Source organism: Aquarana catesbeiana, linkage group LG05 (assembly GCF_042186555.1).
Source record: "Aquarana catesbeiana isolate 2022-GZ linkage group LG05, ASM4218655v1, whole genome shotgun sequence".
NCBI classification, from domain to species: Eukaryota; Metazoa; Chordata; class Amphibia; order Anura; family Ranidae; genus Aquarana; species Aquarana catesbeiana.
This window is the reverse complement of record NC_133328.1, coordinates 102,290,915-102,316,438: the sequence shown is the minus strand read 5'-3', so window position 1 is coordinate 102,316,438 and position 25,524 is coordinate 102,290,915. Positions and strand designations below refer to the sequence as shown.

General features: G+C 43.6%; 1 protein-coding gene across 2 annotated transcripts in view; it reads right to left on the bottom strand.

The window, feature by feature from the left end:
- TTC21A (tetratricopeptide repeat domain 21A) overlaps window positions 1-25,524 on the bottom strand; it is a 118,862-nt gene that overhangs the window by 65,464 nt on the left and 27,874 nt on the right. For both annotated transcript variants that reach the window (XM_073630011.1, XM_073630012.1), the window contains exons 9-13: window positions 24,025-24,123; window positions 17,043-17,235; window positions 14,363-14,460; window positions 12,988-13,188; window positions 11,099-11,228 (exon numbers count right to left, since the gene is read on the bottom strand). In XM_073630011.1, coding sequence (XP_073486112.1) covers window positions 11,099-11,228; window positions 12,988-13,188; window positions 14,363-14,460; window positions 17,043-17,235; window positions 24,025-24,123 — 721 coding nt within the window. The remainder of the gene's footprint in view (window positions 1-11,098; window positions 11,229-12,987; window positions 13,189-14,362; window positions 14,461-17,042; window positions 17,236-24,024; window positions 24,124-25,524) is intronic.

Genomic DNA, 25,524 nt, shown 5'->3' with positions numbered 1-25,524 from the left:
TTCCATCATCTCCCAAAGAACATAGGACTTGTTGCCGGTTCAATACGATATCTTTTTTGCTTGAAATGAACTGCTAGAATGTGAGTACCGCTCTGTTATTTTTGGAAATAAAAGTTTTAAAAATGTTTTTACGGCATCCCTTCTCTTCTATGTTAAACACAAACACGATCCTGAGAGTGCCAGGAACTGCCGCACAGTGGCACAGACTGTAACTGCATGATACCCCTGCAGGGGTGAATGAAGTTGGTGAGTGTTTGCACATTAAGAGCAGGAGTTTTAAACACTGTCACCAATGAAAACAAGAATAAAAAGACTGCACTGAATATTATTGTCTATTGAGAGGATCAGCCCTTTTTGTGGGCTGTGTCTATGATCAGACCCAAGTACTCCAGTCTTTTTATCTGTTTTAAGGAAGATTTCTCTAGGTTGAGAATTCAAAACAAACTTTCCAGGTAACTGGAATGCACACGCTTTGCTCTAAACGAGCCACCGACTGGTCTATTAGCAATAGATCGTCTAACTACGCCAAGACTGTTATGCCCTGTGCCCTTACCCTGGCTAGAGGTGGTGCCAGGACTTTTGTAAACACCTGGGGTGCTGTAGCTAGCCCGAAGGGCAAGGCTACAAACTGGAAATGCTGCTGCTGTTCTACCTCGAACCACAGAAACCTTTGGTGAGCGGGAAATATAGGAACATGCAGATATGCATCCCTGATGTCGATAGACGCCAGAAGTTCTCCTTCTAGTAGGATAGAAACGATTGACCTGATCAACTCCACGCGAAAGGAGCGGATCTTCAGGAACTGATTTAGATTCTTTAAATCTAGAATGGGTCTGACATCTCCATTCGGTTTTGGTACTGTGAAGAGGTTTGAATAAAACCCCAAACCTTGCTCTTCTGTGGGGATTTGTATGATCACCCCCTGAGCCATTAATCGGTCTAGTGCCCGAAACAGAGATTGCCTTTTCCCTGGATCTTTGGAAACGTTTGACCTCAGGAAACAAGACGGCGGAAAGTCCTGAAATTCCAGCTTGTACCCCAGAGTTACCATGAAGATGACCCATCTGTCTTGAATTTCCTCTTGCCAGACTTGTGAAAACTGCAGAAGTCTTCCCCTCACCCTGGCGAGGGGGGGCGCCTCTTTATGATGAGGCTTTAGGATTCTTCTTTGCAGGTTTCCGGCCCCAGGACTTCTTTTGAGCCTGGGCCTGACCCTAAGGTTTTCCTCTAGAGTCTGACGGCGGAGGCTGTCGCCGCTGCCTAGAGGCGGAAGCCCCTAGGCGCAGGAAAAAGAGCCTGTTTAAATGAAGGGCGTTTATACTTTCTTTTGACTGGCAAAAGAGTACTTTTCCCACTAGAAATTGTTTGGATGCATTTGTCAAAATTATCCCCAAATAGCTGATCCCCATGAAAAGGGAACCCAGTCAGGAGCTTTTTACATGGTGCTTCGGCTGAATAATTTTTTAACCACAGGATTCTACGCATGTGTACTAGCATAAGAGTAAAGCGGGACGCCTAGTGAATAGAATCTTTAATGGCATCTATGGAAAAGCATAATGCTTATGGTAGTTCAGCCAAATCTCGGGCTTGTTGTGCAGGAACCTCTTTAAGGGCCTGTCTAAATTGGTCCTTTAGGGATTGACAGATGCCTATTGCAGCGACTGCAGGCTGAGTAACGGCACCTGCCAAGGAAAAGGCGGATTTTAACAGGAATTCCAACCTTTTATCTGTTGGAACCTTAAGCACTTGTGCATTGTTTACTGGACAAGTTAGACTTTTATTCACACTGGAAATCGCAGCGTCAACTGCTGGTACCTTCCATTTTTTTCATGAATTTCTCCCCCATGGGATAGAGAACTGAAAATCTCTTTGGAGGAAGAAAATGCTTATCCAGGTGATCCCATTCAGCATAAATAAGCTGTTCTAGTAATGCATGGACAGGAAACGCATGCAACAGCTGCAAAGGTTTTAAGGGACCCAAGGAAGAAACCGAGCTTTCAGCAGACTCCATTAGGGGTAGCATGAAAGTAGAATGTACCATCTCCATAAGAGATTGTATCAGTAATTTCTCAAATTGCAGGGCTAAAAAATGTTCATCTACCGTTGTTTCCTCCGCAGAGGAATCATCGGTTTGTCTTTCCTCCTGATCGCCTGAGGGTAACACCTTATCCTGTGCCCACTGTTCCCCTTGCAAAGGGTCTAAGGTGGGGGAGGGGGATCTAGCATGCTATCTATCCATTAGAATGGCGGATGCAATTAAAGCCACTAATCTTCCTTCCAGGCCCTGCAGGGTAGAGGAAAAGAAATTTTCAGTCACGTATACAGGGGCTGAGATGTGAGAAGCAGCTGCAGCACCAATTTGTTCCAATGGCTCACCCTGGCTTGCCATAATTGGTATTTCAGGCGAGGATGACAGTGTGGAGACACGACTGGAGTTTCTAACACCTGGGGGTGAAATCTTTGTTTTTTTTGTTTTTTGTGGTGTCTTTTTTGGTACGCATAGTCCTAAGCACAAAAGCAGAGGCACTATTAAATTGCACTACTTGCTGAACATAGTCATGACAGAATGATGCCTCTATTAAGTTCAGCCTAGACCTGGGAAAAATGTCCTTCCCGTATTAGGAATGCCACTAGCAGGCCTTACGTGCCCCACCGCTCCTGTGTCCTGTGTGCAGATTGCTTGCTTCCTCCTTGATATCAGCCGTTGAAAGACTGCTCCAGCTGATTCTTAAGTCTGCTTGTTTTACCGTGCGTCCTCGTGGACGTTTACACGACGCCACGTCTAGGCCCCGCCCCTTCGTAAACACGCCCCCCTCCTTTAGTTTTGAAAAATATTCCCGCGCGGCGGGTTTTCGGGTTTCGCGGGGGGGTATACCACTGATGTCTGCCTAACCCTCTGGTCCCTTCAGGGGGGAGAAAAAAAAATCATCGGCAGATCTCTTACTTGAGAGGAATCCCCCTGTGCAAGCTGCTGCTGCCACACACAGATTGACACTGAGCTTTACAGTAAAGACAACAGATTAAGGTGTGTGCATATACTCTCTCTAGTGGAGAATTATTTTCCCTTAACCACTTCCTTTCATTTTTTCCCTTAAGCACTTCCTGCCCGGCCTATAACAGAATGACGGCCAGGAAGTGGTTCTGTTATCCTGACTGGGCGTCATATGACGTCCAGCAGGATAACATGCCGGCGCGCGCCTGCGGGGGCACGCAGGGCGGCGATTGCGAGTGTGGCATGTCAGTCTGACACGCCGCATCTCTGATCATGATAAGAAGCCTCTAATAGAGGCTTCTTACCACGTGATCAGCTGTGACCAATCACAGTTGATCATCGCGAGAACCATGAAGTGCCGGTAAACGGCATTCCTCATTTCGAGCTGACAGGGAGAGCCAATCGGCGGCTCTCCCTGTTAGCAAGGGGGGGGGGGGGGGTCTGTGCTGATGATCAGCACATTGATTATCAGCACAGCCCCATCAGATGTGCCAATCAGCTGCCAATCAGTGCCCAGCAGTGCCCAATAATAAAGTCTGCCAGTGCCCACCACAGTGCCAATCAGTGCCCATCGCAATGCCAATCAGAGCCCATCACAGTGCCAATCATTGCCCAGCATACCTGTCAATACCTGCCCAATCAGTGCTGCCCATCAGTGCCATCTATTAGTGTCCATTAATGCCACCTGTCAGTGCCCATCAGTGCCGCCTGTCAGTGCCCATAAATGCCGCCTGTCAGTGCCCATCAGTGCTGCATATCAGTGCTGCCTATCAGTGCCCATCAATTCTGCCAACTCATCAGTGCCCATCGGTGCCCCCTCATCAGTGTCCATCAGTGCAGACTCATCAGTGCCGGTCAGTGAAGGAGAAAGCAAAATTTTATAACGGAAACTAAGAAAAACTTTTTTATTTCAAAAATGGTGGTCTTTTTTAGCTTGTTTAGCAAAAAATAAAAACCGCAGAGGTGTTCAAATACCAGCAAAAGAAAGCTCTATTTGTGGGAAGAAAATGATAAACATTTTGTTTGAGTACAGTGTTGTATGACCGCGCAATTGTCATTCAAAGTGCGACAGCACTGAAAGCTCAAAATTGTCCTGGGCAGGAAGGGGCGAATGTGCCTGGTATTGAAGTGGTTAAAGAACAAATCATAGGTGGACTTTTTAGTTCCTAAGTTTCTTCCCTTACCTTATCCCCGCCACAGGATTTGCTGATTTAACAGTCAATCCAACCTTCACCCATCACGGCGGGCTGCGTTTAGCAAACCTTCAAGGACCGGGTCCCTTTTTATCGGGGTTCCACTCCCTTGGACCTGTAAAAGCACCCCGCCAGGAAAAGCTTTTAGGTAATGCAGCATGACCAAAGCCCTGGGTCCCGATGTCCAGCCCTCAAAGAGAGGCATTACAGGCAAAACCTTGTGCTTCATATACGAGGCCCGGTTACCATCCACTTTGGCCTCAACGGAACTTTGGATGGATCTGATCTATGGAGGCTATTTCCTGCAAGATCCCTCCTGGAGCTCCTCAGAGCACATCTTCACTCGTGACCAACACCTTAGACACTGGCGAAAAAACTGAGGTACTCCTGGTAGGAGGAGGGGTTATATAGGGAGTGAACTTCCTGTATTGGGTATACCAGTGTCCATCACCTGAAGTTGCCTGTATACCCATTAAGCTCTGTGTCCCATGATGTACGATAAAGAAATAAACATTTGTTCAAGAAATATGAAAAACAGTACAACATGAAAGGGAAAATGCTATTTAAAAAAATATTTGAAAATTAAATGTTAAAATTAAAATACTACTAAAATATTACTTTCTAAGATTCATCTATAGCAGGCATCACTAAATGGTGGACCGCTGTCCAGATTCAGGACCCGAGGCGCTTTCCCACCCAGACCCGTGGGCATGCCATTTAGGAGCCTTCCTGGCCCTGGCCTCCACTGCTGTCATTCTCAAGGCAGAGCAGAGAGCAGGAGGCAGGGGATAGCAATGCGAGAGTGGGAGGCACAGCCATACTGGATGGTGGCCGGGAGCGGGAGCTGCATGAGTTAACTTTCCAGATTAATTAGCAGGTGATTGGTTGCTAGGACACCGGACAGCCCTAGCAACCAATCACCAGCTAGCTAATAGGAAAAGTTAACCTCGGCAGCCCCCTGCTCCCGCCCTCCATCCAGGGCTGTTGTGCCTCCCACCCACTCTCCACTCTGTGTAAGGTAGGCAAGAGGACATTGGCTGTGAAGGGGGGTGGTGGGGGTGTGTGAGTAGGGGGTGATTCGTAGGGGGTGGCAGAAGTGAAGGGGGCAGAGCAAATTATTCTGGTGGTGGTGGTGGGGGGGTGATGTGAAAGGAGAGTAGTGCTGTTGGGAGAGGGCAATATAAAGGAGGGCAAGTGGGGGGGGATGTAAAGGTAGCAGTACTATGGGAGGTGATGTAAAGTGGGGCAAGTGCTGGTAAGGAGGTAGATTTGTAGGGGGGCAGTGTTGTATGTGATGGGGGGTGATGTAAAGGGGGGCAGTGCTGTGGGGGGGATGTAAAGGGAGGTGTAAGTGTGGTGGGGGGAAGTGAAGAGGCAGTGCTGTGGAGAGAGGTCTGAAGGGGGGCAATGTTGTGGGGGGGGGGTTGTGATGTAAAGGGGGGCAGTGCTGTGGGGGTAAGACAAAGTGGGGCAGTGCGGGGGGGGGAGATGTAAAGGGGAGCAGGGTTGTGGGGGGGGGATGTGAAGTTGGCAGTGCTGTGGAGGAGATCTGAAGGGGGGCAGTGCTGTGCAGGGGAGATGTAATGTAAAGGGGGGCAGTGCTGTGGGGGGATGTGAAATGTTGTGGGGGGGTGATTTGAAGCAGCCTAGTGCTGTGGGCGGGGAGATATGATGTAAAGAGAGGCAAGTGCTGTGGGGAAATGATATAAAGAGGGGGCAAGTGCTGTGGGGGGGTGATGTGAAGGGGGCAATGCTGTGGGAGGGGGGAGGTGATGCAAAGGAGGGAAGTGCTGTGGGGAGGGGTGGGGAGTTGATGTGAAGGGGGGTAGTGCTGTGGGAGGGGGGGTGTGAAGGGGGGCAGTGCGAAGGGGGTGATGAAAGGGGGGGCAGCGCCGTGGGAGCGGACGAAGTTGATATGAAGGGGGCAGTGGACACTAATATGATGGGGAAACTGGTGTGAATTGGATGACTGATATGTGGGGGATTGAGGAGACTGTTGTGAGAACGGGATTGTGATAAAAAGTGAAAGGGCTGTGATGTAAAGGATCTGAGACATCGCACAAACATGCGATTCGGACATTTGCTGGAAGAAAATTTTACTGATTGGACCTCCATGAATTTTAATTCAATACTCCTGCTCTATAGCCTTGTCGGTATTTAGAGCATTTTGTAAACAAAATGATTTGTTGAAGGCTGCAGACTGCTGCCTTTTATGCAGAGATAATATTTAACTGTACTGACCATCAAACAAAAGTAAAAAGGGCAGACAGCATCATCTTGCCTACAGAGAGTCTTATGATTCCTCTGTGTGCACCCCTCCTCCATGCATTTCTGTTACCAGAGTGGTGATGAGAACAAGGAAAGAAACAAAGAAAAGGAGTGGATCTGTGGGTTTGTGCTGCCCCTTCTTACCCTGCTGCTCTAGGCAATGGACTTCCAGTGCCCCAAGACAAATTCATCCTTGTTTGTAGCACTTTATAAAATTATATACATATGTAGCATAGGGGCTGCTAAGGGTTGCGGCCCACCTGTCACCCTGCCCAGCCTGGCATCCACTTCCAAGACACTCCAAGACAATGAACAGTCCGTTAGCTTTGTTTTGGTATTTTATTAAGGGAATTTAACTTGGATGGGGTATAGGAAATATGGGATGACCAGTGAATTTTAGAACAATCAATTGGGACAACTTATATACACTTCAGTAGGTTCGCTCCATTTCTCCTCCTGCCCATCCCTTCCTCTCTAAGGTTCCAGACACTGGCTCAGGCAGGCCTTAGCAGTAGCCTTTTTGCAGGCAGGGACTGCAGGCCCCTATAGTGTAGAAAGTAGAAAGTTCTGGTGCTAGCTGTCTTACTTTGGTTACTAAGCCCAGAAACCTGTCTTCAGGCCCTGCCAGCCTTCCTGGCTGCAGCTGCCCCTCTCCACTGCCCTTGACAACACAGTGCACTCCACTGGCTCTGCACCCATCCCAGTCTGCATACTCCCAGTCCTCTCAGGCATGCCTCCCCAGTCCTCCTGTGTGTGCTTGTCACTCACCAGCCCCCCTGGCTGTGACCGGTTGTTCCTCTCCTTGAAAACTTGCCTGGCAATGCTAGCTCCTGCTATCCTCTTTGCTTATCCTTTACCTCCTGTCCAAGATGCCTTCATGGTTTCTTGAAGGGCCTCGCCTGCACCCAAGCCCCGAGAGCCCAAGGTCACCTCCCCCCATACTGGGGAGCTCCCTCAAAAGGCCCCTGACAGCCTAGCATTCCATCTTCAAGCTGTGAACAACTCCAAAGACTCATCCCCAGCTGGGCTGACCCTGGGTATTTAAGGAGGCCTGCCCCTGCCAATCCAAGCTGGGGATTGGTCTGGGCTTGTTAGAGTACCCCAGGCAGCTCCACTTCTCCTCTCCTCCTCTCTTTCTGGTACATTCCAGAAGGCTCTAGAAAGAAGAGGTAGGTCTTAGTGATGCTGCCTCACCAGCTGCTATCCTGAGCCACTCCTAGCCAAATCAAAACAAACAGGCCTGGCTGCCAGCCAAGCCTGCCTAAATTTACCTTACCTAGCACACAAAAGTCCTATTCTAGCACCTACCTACCTAGAGGGGGCTACACATACAACATCTAATGTCTATTCTTTGCATAACTTACACATATTCTGAGTAAGATACTCAGCTGACTAATGGTTTTTATAGTGATAAGAAAATAGGAAAAAGAAATGTGATATAAGAGGTTAGTATTGGTCAGTCAGTGGGATTCCCCCATCCCTGATCCCCTGTTGGGACCATGTATTCTAACAACAAGGACTCTCTGCTGTCAGAATACAGTGATCAGTGCTGCAGATAGAAGAAAGTTTGACAGCAATCCCGTTCAACAAAAGCCGATCTGTTTGGCTTTTTTTTTTTTTTTTTTAACAAGGAGGGCTACATGCAGATCCGAATTCAGCTGGTTCCTGCTGAACTGGTTGGATTTCAAACTGTGTTTGCCAAGGCAGACTAAAGCAGTCCATAGATAAGTCCGTTTTTGTTCAATCTACCAGGGTTGAACAAAAGAAAATGAACCTGATTCCCCCATCCACACACTCAATGGATCCTCCCTGCTGAGCTATTGCATTCTGTCAGAATACACTGATCAGCATTGCAGGCTATAGCCTGCAGCACTGATCGAACGAGGAAAACCCAACAGAGTGGTGGTACAGATGTCAACTAATAGATCGACCTCTGTACAACCTCCATGCCCATACAAGGGTCGGAATGCAGCCGGTCCCTGCTGAACCATACGAATTTCAATCTATATATAGCTGGCTTAAGCAATGAATACTGGTGCAACTACAGTCAGATGAAGGTTAACCTGCCCGTTATGTTTTTGCACTGTGGGAGTTAACATGAGCACTCAGAGGTAATGCATGCAAACACAGGAAGTACATACAAACTCTAAGCACTGTCCCATTTATAGGTTTTACAATACAGTAAATGTTTACAGATCAGATAAATATGTGTTTTCCTTACAAAACAGTTCTTTATATTCCCCATGCAGTCATACCCCTTTTTAAAAATTCCAGACCGCAGGTTGAAGAAATACCACTAGATGTCAGCAACGCTTCTGCCAGAAGCTTTCACACTGCTAACAAAGCTCTCAACGCTAAACTGTAAATAGGTCTATGATGTTGATTCAGGGCTTGTTCTGTTTTGGGACACATTTGGAAATTGTATTGCATTCTCCACTGCAGGATAAATATTTCTCAAGACCTAAATGTTCTTCGCACCAATGCACTGCAGTGAGATGGCAAGAAAACTGGATGGGGTCTGCAATGCATTTCAAAAGGCATCCAAGGTTGCAAAGTTTAAAAAATAATTATAAACTCTAGAAAAAATATTCAAACCCTCTAAAATGCACATGCTTTATGTCTTTTTGGCATTCGATTCTGAAAATCATACTTGAGGCATGTGGAATGCAGTGTTTAAAGTTTGAATTGACCATAGACTGAACCAGGCTGTTGCAAATGTAGAAGCAAAGCGATGAGGCTTACTTTAATAGCTGCCACTCAAACTGTTTCTATATACTGGAGCAGCATTGTGGAAGGGGAGTGAGTCCCATGCCCCCCCTGATTCCCTTTGCTCTTAGCAAGGGGGTAAGTTATCCGAAAATGGAGTGCACTTAAAGTGGGTCAAAGTTCTTTTGATGTGCATAAGCAAAGCAAATGTTGCTTTAAAGTCAATTTCTACTTTGTCCATACTGGGCAAAACAATAAGTTCTCTTTTCTGTATGAAGCAGACAGATTATGTACTTGCCTTCCATTCACACAGGCAATCTTCTGTCAGCCCACCTGAGGTTTTGACTAGCAATTGGCTGCTAAGATATTGATCACTGCATTGTGGGGAGTAAAGAAACAGAAACAGTGTCACATGTTCCCCCATACTTCAAAATATCTGTATGGCAGCAGATGGCAGTGGCGTAAAATGAGGAACATAAGTAAAGGCTCAGTATGCTCCATACAATCAAAGGGAACCCACTGCATTGCCCAGTATAAGAAAAATAAGGGTTTACGTAAAACTGATCTGAGACTAACCTGATACTGATCTCAAATGCCTATGAATAGAAGCCCTTATGCCCTGTACACACAGTCGGACATTGATCGGACATTCCGACAACAAAATCCATGGATTTTTTCCGACGGATGTTGGCTCAAACTTGTCTTGCATACACACGGTCACACAAAGTTGTCGGAAAATCCAATCGTTCTAAACGCAGTGACGTAAAACACGTACGTCGGGACTATAAACGGGGCAGTAGCCAATAGCTTTCTTCTCTTAATTTATTCTGAGCATGCGTGGGACTTTGTGCGTCGGATTTGTGTACACACGTTCGGAATTTCCGACAACAGATTTTGTTGTCGGAAAATTTTATAGCCTGCTCTCAAACTTTGTGTGTCGGAAAATCCGATGGAAAATGTGTGATGGAGCCTACACACGGTCGGAATTTCCAACAACAAGATCCTATCACACATTTTCCGGCGGAAAATCCGACTGTGTGTACAGGGCATTAGAGTGTGTTGTTTCATGCCAACACCCTTTTATTGTGGGATAAGCAGATTTATTTGAACAGTTTAAAAAATGGCATATAGCAAATTCAATTAAAGCATACTGCAACAAACACCCTGAAAGCTGTTCTGCTCGGCAAGGTCAGGAGTACTGTCCACCCTCCAACCTCCTTTCTACAACCAGTTAATGTGTAAGTCCAGATGATTTGTTTTTAGTTTTGGATGGAGTGGAGAAGGGTTAGAACACCTACTACTATTAAGGTCTCAGTTAAAGAGATTACAAAATAATGTAAGTCACAGTAAAAATGGTTTTACCAGAGAGAAAGTTAAAGTGGTTGTAAACCCTTACATATAGTATACCCAGTCCTCAGGTGATACACAGAGATGAAACAAATCCCCCTACATATGTTTTACTTGTTTATCTGCAGTCTTCTCTTCTCTACCTCCCTTCAGAAGTTCAGAATTGTGATAAAATCCATCTTCATCTGCAAGGAGCACAGAGGAGGGGGCGGGGAGCTGCAGTTAGAGCTCTTGTACAGTGTGTGAGAGCTGATTGGAGGAAAGGGACACCCCCCCCCCCTTTGTTTAGATTTCATGACCCAGGTTTACAACCACTTTAAGGAAAATTTGCAATAGGGACACAGACAGAAAAAAAAACCAAACAAAATTAAAAACTAATAAAAATACAAAAGCAGAAGTTCTATTTCTGTCCATTTTGCAGATTTTCTCACCTTTTGAAACCATTGTCACAAAGCATAGCAGTAAATACTCAACAGGGGTTCTAATCGTTCCCCATTATATCCAAAAAAAAAAAGTGGTTGGAGTACCGCCATGGCCTGCCCAACACTTGCATGTCTATGGATATCTTTAGAAAGAAAAAAAGGTAACATACCTGTAAAGTAAATGACCTGTGACTTTAAAAAGAGAGGCTCTGGTAAACACGGGGCTACTGAAATTACAGGAGACAGAATGGTTGCTGCTTTTTCTAGCAATGGGGATATGGTTTGCCCTGGGGATACAGGCTGCAAAAAAATAGACAATTATGCATTTATTCTTTGGCAAAAAAATGGAAAAAGAAAAAAAAAACATGATAAACAGTTTTCTTTACCCAATATGTAAAAAACAGTATCATTAGTCACAGATATAAATATACAAGTTTGAGCAGCTTGTGAATATAAAATGTATTTAAAATAAAGTATACAGTAGAGTGTATTTAGTGAGTACATATTTTGAGGTATTAATATTGATCTGTTTAACCTTCTGTACTTGTGAACGTACTCTTACGTAGTTGGGAATGTTATTTAGAGTTCTTATATGCAATTTTCATTTTATTCTATAGTTTGTTTTATGCAATTTACACTTTAAAGGACAACTGTACCTTTAGTACAATTTGTACAACTGTCCCTTCAAATATTCCCCTCATTCTGTGTGCCCAGTAAGCCTTGCTGTGTGGCTCTGCCTAATGTTACACAGCGAAAAACATCACCTTCGTTGTGCACATCTGCGCCATATTAAAACATCAGAAAGACAACTGTACTAACTGCAGTGGTCCAGGAGAGGACCGCTGCAACAGAAATGAATGGAGCATTTCTGTTGGCAAGTTGTGCTCTGCTGGACTACTGCAGTTGTCCTTCTGATGTTTTAATATCTTGCATGTTTGTATAGTTTGTAATTACATACTTACAGAACAGCTCCCTCAAGCTGTGGAGATGAGGAGAGGGGGAGGTATTCTGTAGTTCAGCAATAGACAACTGGGCAGGACAGAAATCATTACAGTAAAACCTTGGTTTGAGAGCATTTTGCAAGACAAGCAACATTTTTTCATAAATTTGGACTTGATATACAAGCAATGTCTTGATATACAAGTAGCGTCATGTCACAACTGAGTATAAAAGATAAGAGAGGCACCTCTAAGTGTAGCAATATGGTTACATTTAATGAAGGCACAACATTTAGCAACTCACATCCTCCCAACTCATCATCCCCCGCACCGTTATCGTCGTCATCTCTTCCACACAGCACTCCACAAGCCTCGCTTTCAGATCGCTCTACTGCAGGGTAGTCTTCCCGGTCACGATTGCAGACTGACAGTGCTGAGAGCCAGCGGTGAGGAGGATGGTCTATGTGGACAGCTTTACCCTGGATGCCTGCATACTTAGATGTGCCTGTTTAAATCATCAACCATGTGAGTTGATAAATGTTGTACCTTCATTAAATGTAACCCATATTGCTACACTTAGAGGCGCCTCTCTTCTCTTTTATACTTTGTAGCTCCTGCTGGATCTTGCTTCTAATCCCTTTGTGGATGGACATTTTATGGTTACAAAACCTATCACATTGCTATAATCTTTTTATATGGACTATAAACTGAAAGACCTATGAATAAATGGTTGTGGAATGAATCATCTGAGTTTCCATTATTTCTTATGGGGAAATTCGCTTTGATATACAAGTGATTTGGATTACAAGCATGTTTCTGGAACAAATTATGCTCGCAATCCAATGTTTTACTGTGCTTGCAATTTCTCTTTAGTAAAGGCTCTGTGTTTTCAGCCCACAACAGGAAATTAGTAACAAAATGCATTTCTAGCAAAATCAACAGGTATTCTGTACTTGCAGGGTCTGTAAAGGAATAACACATGCAGACATGTACTGCATATGTTTTTGTATTTATTTTGCCCTGACACTAGAAAATTGGGGGAGTGGGGAATAATTAGAACTAGAGAAATCTTGTGATTTCCATTACAAATAGTGATGAAATTCTGTAAAAGCAACTTTTACCTGTGCTGGACAAAATTCCAAGTACTTTTTCACAACATCAACAATAAAAGTCGGGTCCAATTTTTCTAAGTATTCCACCCCCAGGGGAAGACTGTTTAATGTGGCAAAGTGCATGTCCAATGCTTCTCTCAGATGGTCTAATATAATCTTCTCTTCTCTTCCATTCTTGGATGCAAGGAGAGCTTCCACATAGCATAATTCCTGCAAAAAGAAGCACATACTTTATTTACTGTAACCACTGGTTACCACTGGTAAAGCAGTAACTATAGTCTTAGGTATAAAGCAGTAACTACAACTGCTTGCTTAAAAAGTCTACAATATGTGACACAGAACACAGCTACTCCTGCCAAATAATGTTTCCATGTGAAGCCTACTGTATACTAGCCCCAAGCTGTACATAGGCCTACAATATTTATCCCCATATTCATAAAGCACTAAACCCTACCTCTTATCAATTAACTGTCAAGTGCTAGAACCCCTCTGGCATTTGACAGGTGCACAACAGAGGGCAGTGCCCAGGGGGCACTGGAAGTGGGCTGGGTTTAATCTAGATTTCAAGAGAATTCCCATGTATAGCCTTGAAGTGTAATCTAAAGGAATCACCACAGAGAAAGAGGTGGATATGAAATTGAAGGGCTTGCGTGAATCACTGGGGCAGAGCATGAAAAATACATGCATATCATCTGTTCCCGCCAATGCATTCCAGTACATTGCAGTGAAGTCCAATATGCTGCATTTTGGGTGGACTGAGATGCAGTTTCCCATTCAAGTCATTTTAAAGGCAGTCCTTCAAAAACAACAAATGTCACTGCACCTTTAAGCCCATGCCTTCTGGGAACGAGCCCTAAATATTAAAAGTGATTATTATTCATCCTTGGGACTAGTATATTCAGCAGGGATATGCAATTAGCGGACCTCCGGCTGTTGCAAAACTACAAGTCCCATCATGCCTCTGCCTCTGGGTGTCATGGTTGTGGAAGTCAGAGTCTTGCAATGCCTCATGGGACTTGTAGTTCTGCAACAGCTGGAGGTCCGCTAATTGCATATCCCTGATATACAGGCATATGCTTCTGGAGGAGTGCACACTTGTGTTTCTAGCTGCTTTTGACATGCATGGTGTTGCTTTCCTTTTTTTTTTTCTCTATGTAAGTCCATGTTAATGCAAAACAAACACAATGCAAACTGTCCTCAGACTGATCTCAGGTGTAAGCCTTTTCCCCTGCAAGTACATGACAGCATGCTGTGTTTGACCAGTCACTGAGTCTGAAGCCCATGTCTACTAAACCAAAATCTGCACTGCAACACTGCTTCATTTATTTACTATTGAATAGCCGTGGTAAACAAAAGTGGGCAGTAATATGTCTTTTTTATTTACCTTTGATCTTCCTAGTGATTGCTGCACTTCACGCAGAAAATCCAGCTGCTGTTCTGCATCTTCCAGGTTGTTTTGAAGTATTTGGCACCATATAATGCCTAGAATATATAGAAAGAATATGGGTTCTGCTTACCTACAAAAACACCTGAAGTAGTAGGTGATGGGTTTTGTGATCTCCCCAAATCCTTAGAAGGAAAGATGAACACATAACTTTTATGGGAACTCTCCCATTGTGGCAGGTAGCATCTCTACTTCTTTTTTTGCTCTTTTTCCCTCTTGATGACTTTATGATAACAAAACATCACATATGGAGAGTGTCCTACAGCTTACCATGTTGGCTTTGCAGTCATGCTCATAAAGACTTTTATTAAACTGAAGCTCAACATGTTCTTACCACTTATAAAATAATACTTGCTATAAGCTGGCCATACACTTAAAGATTTCTTTTGTTCAGCCTGCAAGTGGAATGAAAGAAATCAAACAGATTCCCCCATCCAGGCTAAACAGTGTGGATGGATGAATCTCCCCTGCCAGCTATTGTAATCTGACAGCTGACACAAGCTGCTGTCAGAATGCCCAACCAGTGGCCATCTCTGTCTGCATGCAGTCACTATTAAGCCAACAGTTTTCCACCTAGCTCTTTTGACAAAAGTCAAGACTTTTGTGAAGCCAGGTGCTGCTGTCGGGCTCACCCATGGCTCGTATTTCATCCAATTCAGCGAGAATTAAATTCAAGATGTGTATGGCAGACTTTATTGTACTATTTACTGTTCAACTCACTACACCTTTCTCCCATTTGTATCTTAGAAAAAAAGTTAAATAAAGCATAAATAATAAAGAAAGAAACTAAGTGGAGAGATAGGATGCCACTGCTGACTTCCTTTTATAAAAATGCCAGTTACCTGGCTGTTGCGCAGGTCCAACGGCTTTGACACTTTTGAAGTAACTGACCTGGAACAAAAATTAATAAAGCCACTGGAGCAAAATGACAGCCAGGCAACTAGCATTTTAATAGGAGGTCAGCAACAGCTGCCTCTGTGTTTCTTGCACTACATACAGCTTAAAGTGATTGTAAAGTCTTGTTTTTTTTGTTTTTTTAAATAACAAACATGGTATACTTACCTCCTCTGTGCAGTTGGTTTTGCCCAGGGCAGCCTGGATCCTCCTCTTCTCTGGTCCCTCTTTGCTACTCCTGGCCCCTCCCTCCTATCAAGTGCCTCCACAGTCAACAGCTTCCTATGGGGGCACTGGAGGTGAGTCACAAATCCGTGTGTCCATTCAGACACAGAGCCCCAGCCTGGCCCGCCCCTCTTTCCCCTGATTGGCTGACTGACTTTGATTGACAGTCAGGGGAGCTAATGGCGCCGCTGCTGTGTCTCAACCAATCAGAAGGAGTGTCCTGGATGGCTAAGACATTCGGGAACATTGCTGGAGAGAGATGGGGCTCAAGTAAGTAATTTAGGGGGTGCTGCTACACACAAAAGGTTTTTTATCTTAATGCATAGAATGCATAAAAAACCTTCCACCTTTACAACTCCTTTAATTTTGAAGCTTTTTCAATTTACAACCATAAGCAATTTTTTGGAGGTCATAAATTGATGAGCTGTTTACCTACATTGATGAGTTGTTTAAACTACATACTGCAATCTGAATGCTGAATGCAAATATTAAAGTACAACTATTCTTTTTATTTTACATGCCTTTATTCATAGGACAGATTATTACAGGTGTGATTATACTGGTCACCTTCCATTCCCAAGATTTAATTCCTCGTTTTAAACAAAAACTGTTGCTTCAACTGCTCAAGCAAGTGTTAAACTTTGTCCCAACCCCTTTGAGCCTGTGTTCACACATATGCGAATACAGACATCGCATGTAATTCGCACCCGCATAGCTGTGCCCATCACATACCATGTTTATGCAATGCGAGTTCAGCCATACAGTTTGTATGGCTGAACTCGCATTGCATTCGCACAAAAAAGGTACAGGGACTTTTTTTTTCCTGCACTGGAATCGGATTGCATGGGTGTTCATATTCATGCGATCCGATTCCTGTCCGAATCCTCAGTTCGCACTGCGATCTGTGAACCGATCTGGCTGACTTTTGTCTGCTGCTTAGTTCCTCTGCTATCAGCAGTCACTTCTGACAAATTTCTCTGACAAGAGAAAAATGGTGACAGGGGTCCAGGTAATTGACAGCCCCAGGTCTGTTCCTGTCTTTCTGTGTGGAGGAGGTGTGTCCCTTTCCTTCATTCAGCTCTCAGAGCTCTCCTCACTGAGCTCTGCAGAGTGTAACTTCAGCTCTCTGCCCCCTTTTTTTCTGAAATCTCAGACAAGCTTTATAATTCAGCAGATGTGATCAGATGTAGAGAAGAAAGGGCTACAGATAGACAGGTACAACTTATGTAGGAGGATTTGTTTCATCTCTGTGTATCACCTGAGGCCAGTCACTTCACTGGATTTAGTTTAGGGTTTACAATCACTTTAAGATACCTTCTTGAAATGCCAAACATCTGCTTGTTTTAGACTCATCTCATTGGGCTGTAACCGTCCGTAACAATCCTTAGATTGAGCCATGGGACTGTCATTGGCTCTCATTGCTGAAAGAAACTGTCATCATAGCAAACAGCAATTGTTATAGCTTAGTATATTGCACTTATGGTTACATACAGCTACACACCTGTAAGGGCTTCTACGTGGTTTACATCCAGGTTCATGGCAGCAGAATACCAGTTAGCGGCTTCAGATACATTGTCCAGATACATGTGCAGTTTACCCAGATCTGCAGCGAGCTCAGCATGTTCAGGAGATTTTTTGTATGTGCGCTCAAAGAACCCAGAGATCTCCTGTAGAATTGACCTGTTTCTTCCACACTGTAGAGAAAATTGTACTTTTAGAGGGAGCCTGCCACCAAGAAAAGAATGATTGGAGAAGACAGCAGTTCACTGATTTTGTTTGTTAGGCCTCATTCACATGGGAAGCAGTAAAAACAGGTAGTTGATCTGTGGTTTTTCCTCCCCCTCTTTGCAATGGTGGCTGGAGAGGGTAGTGCACATTGCTGAAGCGGTGATGCTTTGCTTCACAGAGCAGCAAAAATTATACAGCATGTGGCCTCGTTCACATGTACGGCACTTTCTATCATCCTCCTAAAAAGCGAGCTGTGCAGGACTGCTTTTCAGATGGGGGTAGAGCAGCAGCTGTCAGGCATTTAGGTAGCGATCTTGTCACCTCTGGAATTCCCATGCTCTTTTTTTTCAGATGAACAGGGATTTTCTATTAAAACACAACTGAGTTGGGTGGTGGGGGGTGCTGTAAAAATGTGAATCAAGCACCTGTTTTACCTCCCCTGTGAACAAGGCCTGTCTTGGTTGGCAGGCAGAACCACTGTCAAATGCGACTCATGCAAGTAAAATGAGCTGGGCATCAACCCACATCCTTGGCTTAGGGTTGCAGCATGGTAAATCCATAAAAATTCCCTGTTCAGCTGAGAAAAAAATGAGCATTCAGGAGATGGCAGTATTGCCCCCTGAATGCCTGGCTGACGCTGCTCTACCCCTTCTGAAAAGCAATCCACCAGCACATGGCGGTGCCCCTTGTAGAGTGCCATCCATATAAACAAGATGTCACAATGTAATAGTAATTTCAATGTAGGCAAGCCATATTGAATATCCATCTGCAGTGTCCAGGAAATAGATTGTGTAAAGAGCTCCCAGTTGTATGAAGCTTTCATAGACTAACACTGTTCAGATGGCTTATTTTCATTTCTTTTGATCAGATAGCATATGTTTACTAATGGGGCCGCAATGGCACCTTCCCCGAACTAACAAAACCATTGAGCCCACCATCAATCTTGTAAGGAATGAAGTACAGATTGTGGTACTATAAGGGCTCATGAAAAAGGGCATTAGTTACCTGTTTGACATACAATGTTGCCTGGCTATACTAAATAGTTGAGGTGTGTGTATCACAAGACCGACTGAACAGTTACAAACCATTTCACAGGTAAAATATTTCACATATAAGCATTTTTAACTGTGCATTTAGTTTTTTACATTGAAATCTTCACTTTGAAATGCTAATACAGTAAAACCTTGGTTTGAGAGCGTTTTGCAAGACAAGAATATTTTTTAAATAAATTTTGACTTGATATACAAGCAGCGTCATGTCACAACTTAGTATAAAATAGAAGAGAGGCGCCTCTAAGTGTAGTAATATGGTTACATTTAATGAAGGTACAACATTTAGCAACATATTGCTACACTTAGAGGCGCCTCTCTTATCTTTTATACTCTGTAGCTCCTGCTGGATTTTGCTTCTAATCCCCTTGTGGATGGACATTTTATGGTTACACAACCTGGTCACATTGCTATAATCTTTTTTATATGGACTATAAACTGAAGGACTTATGAATAAATTGTTGTGGAACAAATTATTTGAGTTTCCATTATTTCCTATGGGGAAATTTGCTTTGATTTACAAGTGCTTTGGATTACAAGCATGTTTCCGGAACGAATTATGCTCGCAATCCAAGGTTTTACTGTATGTTATATTGAAGATTCACTATGCAGCTGTTTTCTTTTCGATCAGACAACTGTATTCAGGTGGAAACAGGGTTTCTCAGAATACTCATCTCCCTGTAACCAGCTTTCCAACTTATGCCCCGTACACACGGTTGGACTTTGTTCGGACATTCCGACAACAAAATCCATGGATTTTTTCAGACGGATGTTGGCTCAAACTTGTCTTGCATACACACGGTCACACAAAGTTGTCAGGAAAATCCGATCGTTCTGAACCCGGTGACGTAAAACACGTACGTCGGGACTATAAACAGGGCAGTGGCCAATAGCTTTCATCTCTTTATTTATTCTGAGCATGCGTGGCACTTTGTCCGTCGGATTTGTGTACACACGATCGGAATTTCCGACAACAGATTTTGTTGTCGGAAAATTTTATATCCTGCTCTCAAACTTTGTGTGTCGGAAAATCCGATGGAAAATGTGTGATGGAGCCCACACACGGTCGGAATTTCCGACAACAAGGTCCTATCACACATTTTCCGTCGGAAAATCCGACCGTGTGTACGGGGCATTACAAAGAAGTCTGCACAGATCATGAAGTCAAAGCACAAGAGAACGTTGCATGGAAAATGGCTTTCTTAGGTTTACCGCACTGGACATTTCGTCTTGGATTTAGGCAGATTCGTGGAGAGCAATATTTCCTTCTACAACAGTCAACTGATCAAATGAGAGATACTCACAACAGCAGTGATTTTGAAATATTTCGACAAGTGCATTGAAATAGCTTGCCTTAATATCTACCAAGCAGAGAAAGGTAAAACTCTAGGATAAGTTTGGTAAAATATTTGCAACATGTATAACTAATTTGAAGGGTAAGCAAAATTGTAGTTTTTCTTTTATTCTCACTATATGCCATTCTTCCATACCTTAAATTATATTATTATTGACATTTATTTAGCACCAACAATCTTTACACAGAGCCTTACATACTCTACTGTACATTCACATCAGTCCCTGTCCTCAAGGAGCTATCTACTGTATATAAATGTTTTAACCTCCCTGGCAGTATGATTATGTCAATTTTTTTTAAACTCAAAGCGGTACATTGTTTTGCATAGAAATTTGGCGTTTTATATTGTAGGCCTGTAATTCTTAGGAATAACTCACTTAAATCTGTCCAAACAAGAGTCTAGTAGACATCCCGGGTATGATAAAGTTTGAAACAAGAATCATAAATTATATTATAATAAATAACTATAAATAATTATAAAAAATAATAATAATATAATAATAAAATTAATTTCTCCACTAATCACTACCGCTCAATTCTGCAAGTGTTTTAATTTACTATCGCTGTTTTCTAGCTGGTCTAAAACCACTTTTGATGTAAAGGGACACTTTTTGGTTGCTATGGACAATCTCACGTTTCCAGGCAGAAAGAACAGTATATATCATATAAAAGTGTAGGCAGGGTACTGGACAAACAAAAAGATTTTTGGAAAAGAATTCCAAACAGCAGTTCTTCAATGAGGACCCACTGATATGTTTGTTTAACTATCTTTATTGAAAACCCTCAAGTATAAATATACATATATAAACAAAGTAACTATGATTGAAAAAAGGCTATTCCTCCCTCCAGCCAATGATTAAAATAAGACAGACGTCTTACAGGGAACATGGGTGGCCACCCTACCTTATACACACACCTCTCTCAATCACTCACCTTGCATACACATACAGACAATAGTCTTAGACCCGGGTCTACTGGATACATTTTAGCCAAAGTTGCTCAGAAGTATTGAGAATAGAGGTATAGAGAGAGATATACGGGGATGGTTCCAGGCATTTGGTGGGCATCCAGAGGTCCCGGCCACCAGTAACGCGGTGGCAAGTGGCCGGGACCTCTGGATGCCCACCAAATGCCTGGAACCACCCCCGTATATCTCCACCTTTTGGATAGACCATAACCGCCAATTCAACAGTGATCCATCTTCCTATTGTCTTTTGGATGTGGCTTGCATAGCCTTTTGGACACTGCCCAGTCGGATGACTCTGAACCTTGCTACTTACCGTATGCCTCATCTGGAGGAACCAATACTGCTGGGAGTGCATGGTTCATAGCGCGGTTTAGTTACGAGCAAGGAGACGGCGGTAGTACGGGATATCTGAGGATCGAGAGTCAACTAGATCAAGACACCTAAACGGTGAGCGATCAGTATATGTTATTACATGGAAAACATCAGGGGACTCTAATCGCTGACCCCCGTATTCAACTGTGCTGCATTGCATGTATGTTTGTTCACAACCGATACATCTAGGTCGACCCCACTGGTGGAAATCTCGTCCATTAATGCAGACCTAATACAGACAGTTGTTCTGATTATAAGCCCATGGACTTTTAGTCTATTCTCAATACTTCCGAGCAACTTTGGCTAAAATTTATCCAGTAGACCCGGGTCTAAGACTATTGTCTGTATGTGTATGCAAGGCGAGTGATTGAGAGAGGTGTGTGTATAAGGTAGGGTGGCCACCCATGTTCCCTGTAAGACGTCTGTCTTATTTTAATCATTGGCTGGAGGGAGGAATAGCCTTTTTTCAATCATAGTTACTTTGTTTATATATGTATATTTATACTTGAGGGTTTTCAATAAAGATAGTTAAACAGACATATCAGTGGGTCCTCATTGAAAAACTGCTGTTTGGAATTCTTTTCCAAAAATCTTTTTGTATGTTGTTAGTATAGTTCAGAGGATAATCACCCTGTGATTAGCGATCTAATCACTACTCACAATTAGGGATGAGGATATAGACAGGTGTTTTATTTGAGCAGGTAAGAGGTAAACCTTTCAGACGCTCATATCCACCCGTGTCAAATAGGCAGTTTCTTGGGTCTTCTTCTTGTTGTTTTCAGGGTACTGGACAAAGCACTAGGGACAAAAGGGAGGTGAAATGATTTGATAGTAATGTAATCTTACAGATTACAGTGTACTGTATGTGTTATGTATTTTGTACTTTTTGAATTTGCCGCCGGGCTCCGACCCCATGCGTCGTGACGCTCTCAGGAAACGGAGCCCGGCATACAGAGCATCAGGCGGAGGATCCGATGGGGGACACAGCGGAGGGACATCGCAGGATCCTGGGAACAAGGTAAGTAACCTTTACCAGGATTCTGCAATACAATCCCGAGTGTGGCTCGTGGTTACCACTAATGGTACTGAAATTTAACCCAGAGCCACACTCGGGATTACCGCCAGGGAGGTTAAATGCCCATTTAGGGAAAAGCAACAGGTTTACTTTAATTCCAGCCACTGTGGCAGCTTTTAATTACCTTTTCTTTATTCCCCCACTGCTCCACTTGTGGGCTGCAGGGAGGTGGAAAAAGCCCCATGCAAGCTCCAAGGTTTAAATTAAAGCTTACACAGGGCAGGTGAATCTCTCCCCCACCTCCTTATGATAGAGCTGGGCATCTAAGCAGCCATTCACCTAGTACCAGCACTAAAGGAAGAGGGCTGTGTCACAAGCTCTTCTATAGCTGGAAGGATCAGGTACATATATCTCTTCAGTCTCGACAGCCTTATAGAGCACCAGGGGACAAAGCGATGCTGAGTATTTACTGCTGCGGGAGCAAACAAAGAAGCAAACCTGTTGCTTGGCCCTGCACAGACTGGGTACAGGTTCACTTTAAGTACTTACAGATTTCTAAGTTTCTTTCTCAAGGATGAATCTTAGGCTACTTTTACACTGGGGCGGGCGGGCGCCGGCGGTAAAGCGGCGCTATTTTTAGCGCTGCTTTACCGTTGTTTAAGCAGAGCTATTTGGCCGCTAGCTGGGCAGTTTTAACCACCCGCTAGCAGCCGAAAAGGGGTTAAAACCGCCAACAAAGCGCCGCTGCAGCTGCGATTTGGCGGTGCTGCCCCATTGTTTTCAATGGGTAGGGGGTGCTTTAGGAGCAGTGAAGCTGCAAAGATGCAGCTTGCAGGACTTTTTTGACCGTCCTGCAAGCGCACCACTCCAGTGTGAAAGCACTCGGGCTTTCACACTGGAGACACAGGAGAGGCTCTTTACAGGCGCTATTTTTAGCGATGTAGCGCCTGTAAAGCACCTCAGTGTGAAAGTAGCCTAAAAGTTAGTGTAAACCTTTTTATACTTACCTGCTCTGTGCACAGAGCAGTCCCAATCCATCTTTTCTGGGGTCCCCACCTGCGCTCCTGGCTGAACCTCTTAAGCAAGTGCCCCTAGAAGGACACTTGTGTGAGTTCGACCTTGAGCCACAGACATCAGACAGTAGACACAGACAGTGTGGCTCGGCCCTGCTCCCTCGTTACAGGATTTGATTGACAGCAGCAGGAGCCAATGGCTCCCCCTGCTATGAATCTGCCCTGTGAGGAGGGAGAGAACCGCTGCTCTCGGGCACAGTGCTGGATTGAGACCAGGCTCATGTTAGTATAAGGGTGGGTTGGGGGGGGGGGGGGGGTCAGGGGGTTGGTACAGGATTTTTACCTTAATGCAGAGAATGCAGTAAGTAAAAAAAAACTTAAGCTTTTAGAACCACTTTAATGTTAATAAAACTGTCATATTTCCCTGCTCACATTGGGGTTGATTCACTAAAACTGGAGAGTGCAAAATTTGGTGCAGCTTTGCACAGAAACCAATCAGCTTCCAGGTCTTTTTGTCAAAGCTAAATTGAACAAGCTGAACTTAGAAGCTGATTGGCTACCATGCACAGCTGCACCGGATTTTGCACTCTCCAGTTTTAGTGAATCAACCCCATTGCTTCACTTCTGTGCAGGACTGCTTGTAGTCACCATCACTTTGTGATAAGTGTAGCAACCATGTTACTAAAAGGCCTCCATGGGCACAAAGATTATCACAGACATGCAGGTCATTTAAAAAAGCATGGACAGAAAATCAGCAATGCAAGGAATTATGAAACTAAGTAAAGAGATCTAATAAAAATAATGGAGGATGAATTAAAAATGTATCCAACTTTACAAGACAATACATCTTACTCTATAGGGTTACAGCTCTCTGAAAAAATAAAATGTGTCTTATCTTATTTTAAAATGATTTGGTTTAATTGAAAACTGAAAATAAATCCTTTGCTCAACTATCATACGTCTTCAGTGAAAGGACACATCTTACCAAGTTGCAAATTACGCGGAATTTCTGAAAGTGAAGGACTGGGTTTCGGGGCTCCATCATCTCCAGAGCATTGATCAGGTCTTTCACGTAGGTGAGAGCCTAAAGAAACCCATACCATAAAAGCTATTAGCATACTCATTAACATGAAAGCATTATTGTTCACAATGTCTTGGAATAACACATGACTTCCTTATTCTATGCTGCACCTGTACTACAAAACAGAAATTCTAGATACATACTTGGCCATAAAGGAACCATTACCAACAATTTTACAATCACTTTTTCATTATTATACTAAAGTGATATGTAAAAACTGCTTTTTTCAGGACAAGGAAAACTTTATTTTGGTGGTATTGCCTTGAAATGATTTCTACAGATTTTGCAGGCAAACATTTGTTAAAAATAATAATATAATTTTCCAGTTTTGACCAGTGCTAATCTCAAACCATCTAATGTTGCTGGATATACAAACCACAGTTTTCTATGATTTACCCTTTTTAATTATGATACTTATGATGTTCCCGGCACAACAAATACATGTGTGTCTTTTTAAACCCTGTACAAAATATCAAAACACACAAAATTAAAAGAAAAAGGAAGGAAGAGAATACAATTTGCTAAGGAGAGCATGGGGAAGAAGTTGGTAACGACACGAATCAGGGCTAATATGGACTTTATCAGGAAAGAATTTTACAATATATTTGTTTATTTAGCTCCTTAGGTTGGGTTCACACTGGAGAACGCAGCGGCTCACAGCAGTAGTCTGGTGCGTCTCCATTCACCGTTTCAAGCCTGATCTCAGCACAAATTTTGGGCTGAATTCGAACCTGAAACGAACCAAAAGATGCACAGGGCTCCTGTGCAATTCGCACCGGAGCCGCTGCGGAGATGTGTGAACCGGCTCCATAGAGAGCCAGTCACAATCCCCTGCTATGCGAATTGGATGCGACGAAACCCACATCAAATGCACACTAGTGTGAACCCAGCCTAAAGGGCAACAGCAATGTGACAACTAAATGATCACTGCACCAGACTGTATTGCAGATGGATCTTGTGGTGGGAACCATTGTGATTGGAACCTGTTCACAGATCAAGACTTGAAGCTTCAATGAAAAATAAACTCCTTGCTTTGAGATTTTTGAGAAAAATTTGAGAAAAATACATTCTGTTAGTGTAATTAAAAGTAAAACTGCAGCTCTGCAAAATATCTATATGATGTGCAGCTATACATCTGGTGCAGCTGTGCATAGAAGCCAATCAGATTCCAGATTTTTTTTGTCAAAGCTTAATTGAATGAGCTGACGTTAGAAGCTGATTGGCTACCACGTACAGCTGCATCAGGTTTTGCACTCTCCAGGTTTATTACCACTTGCTGACACCGCACTGTACATATACTGCGACAGTGCAGGCCGGCTGTGCAGAATCACACATATATATATATATATATATATATATATATATACACACGTGGCTCTGCATTTCCGGGTAAGGGGTGCGCAG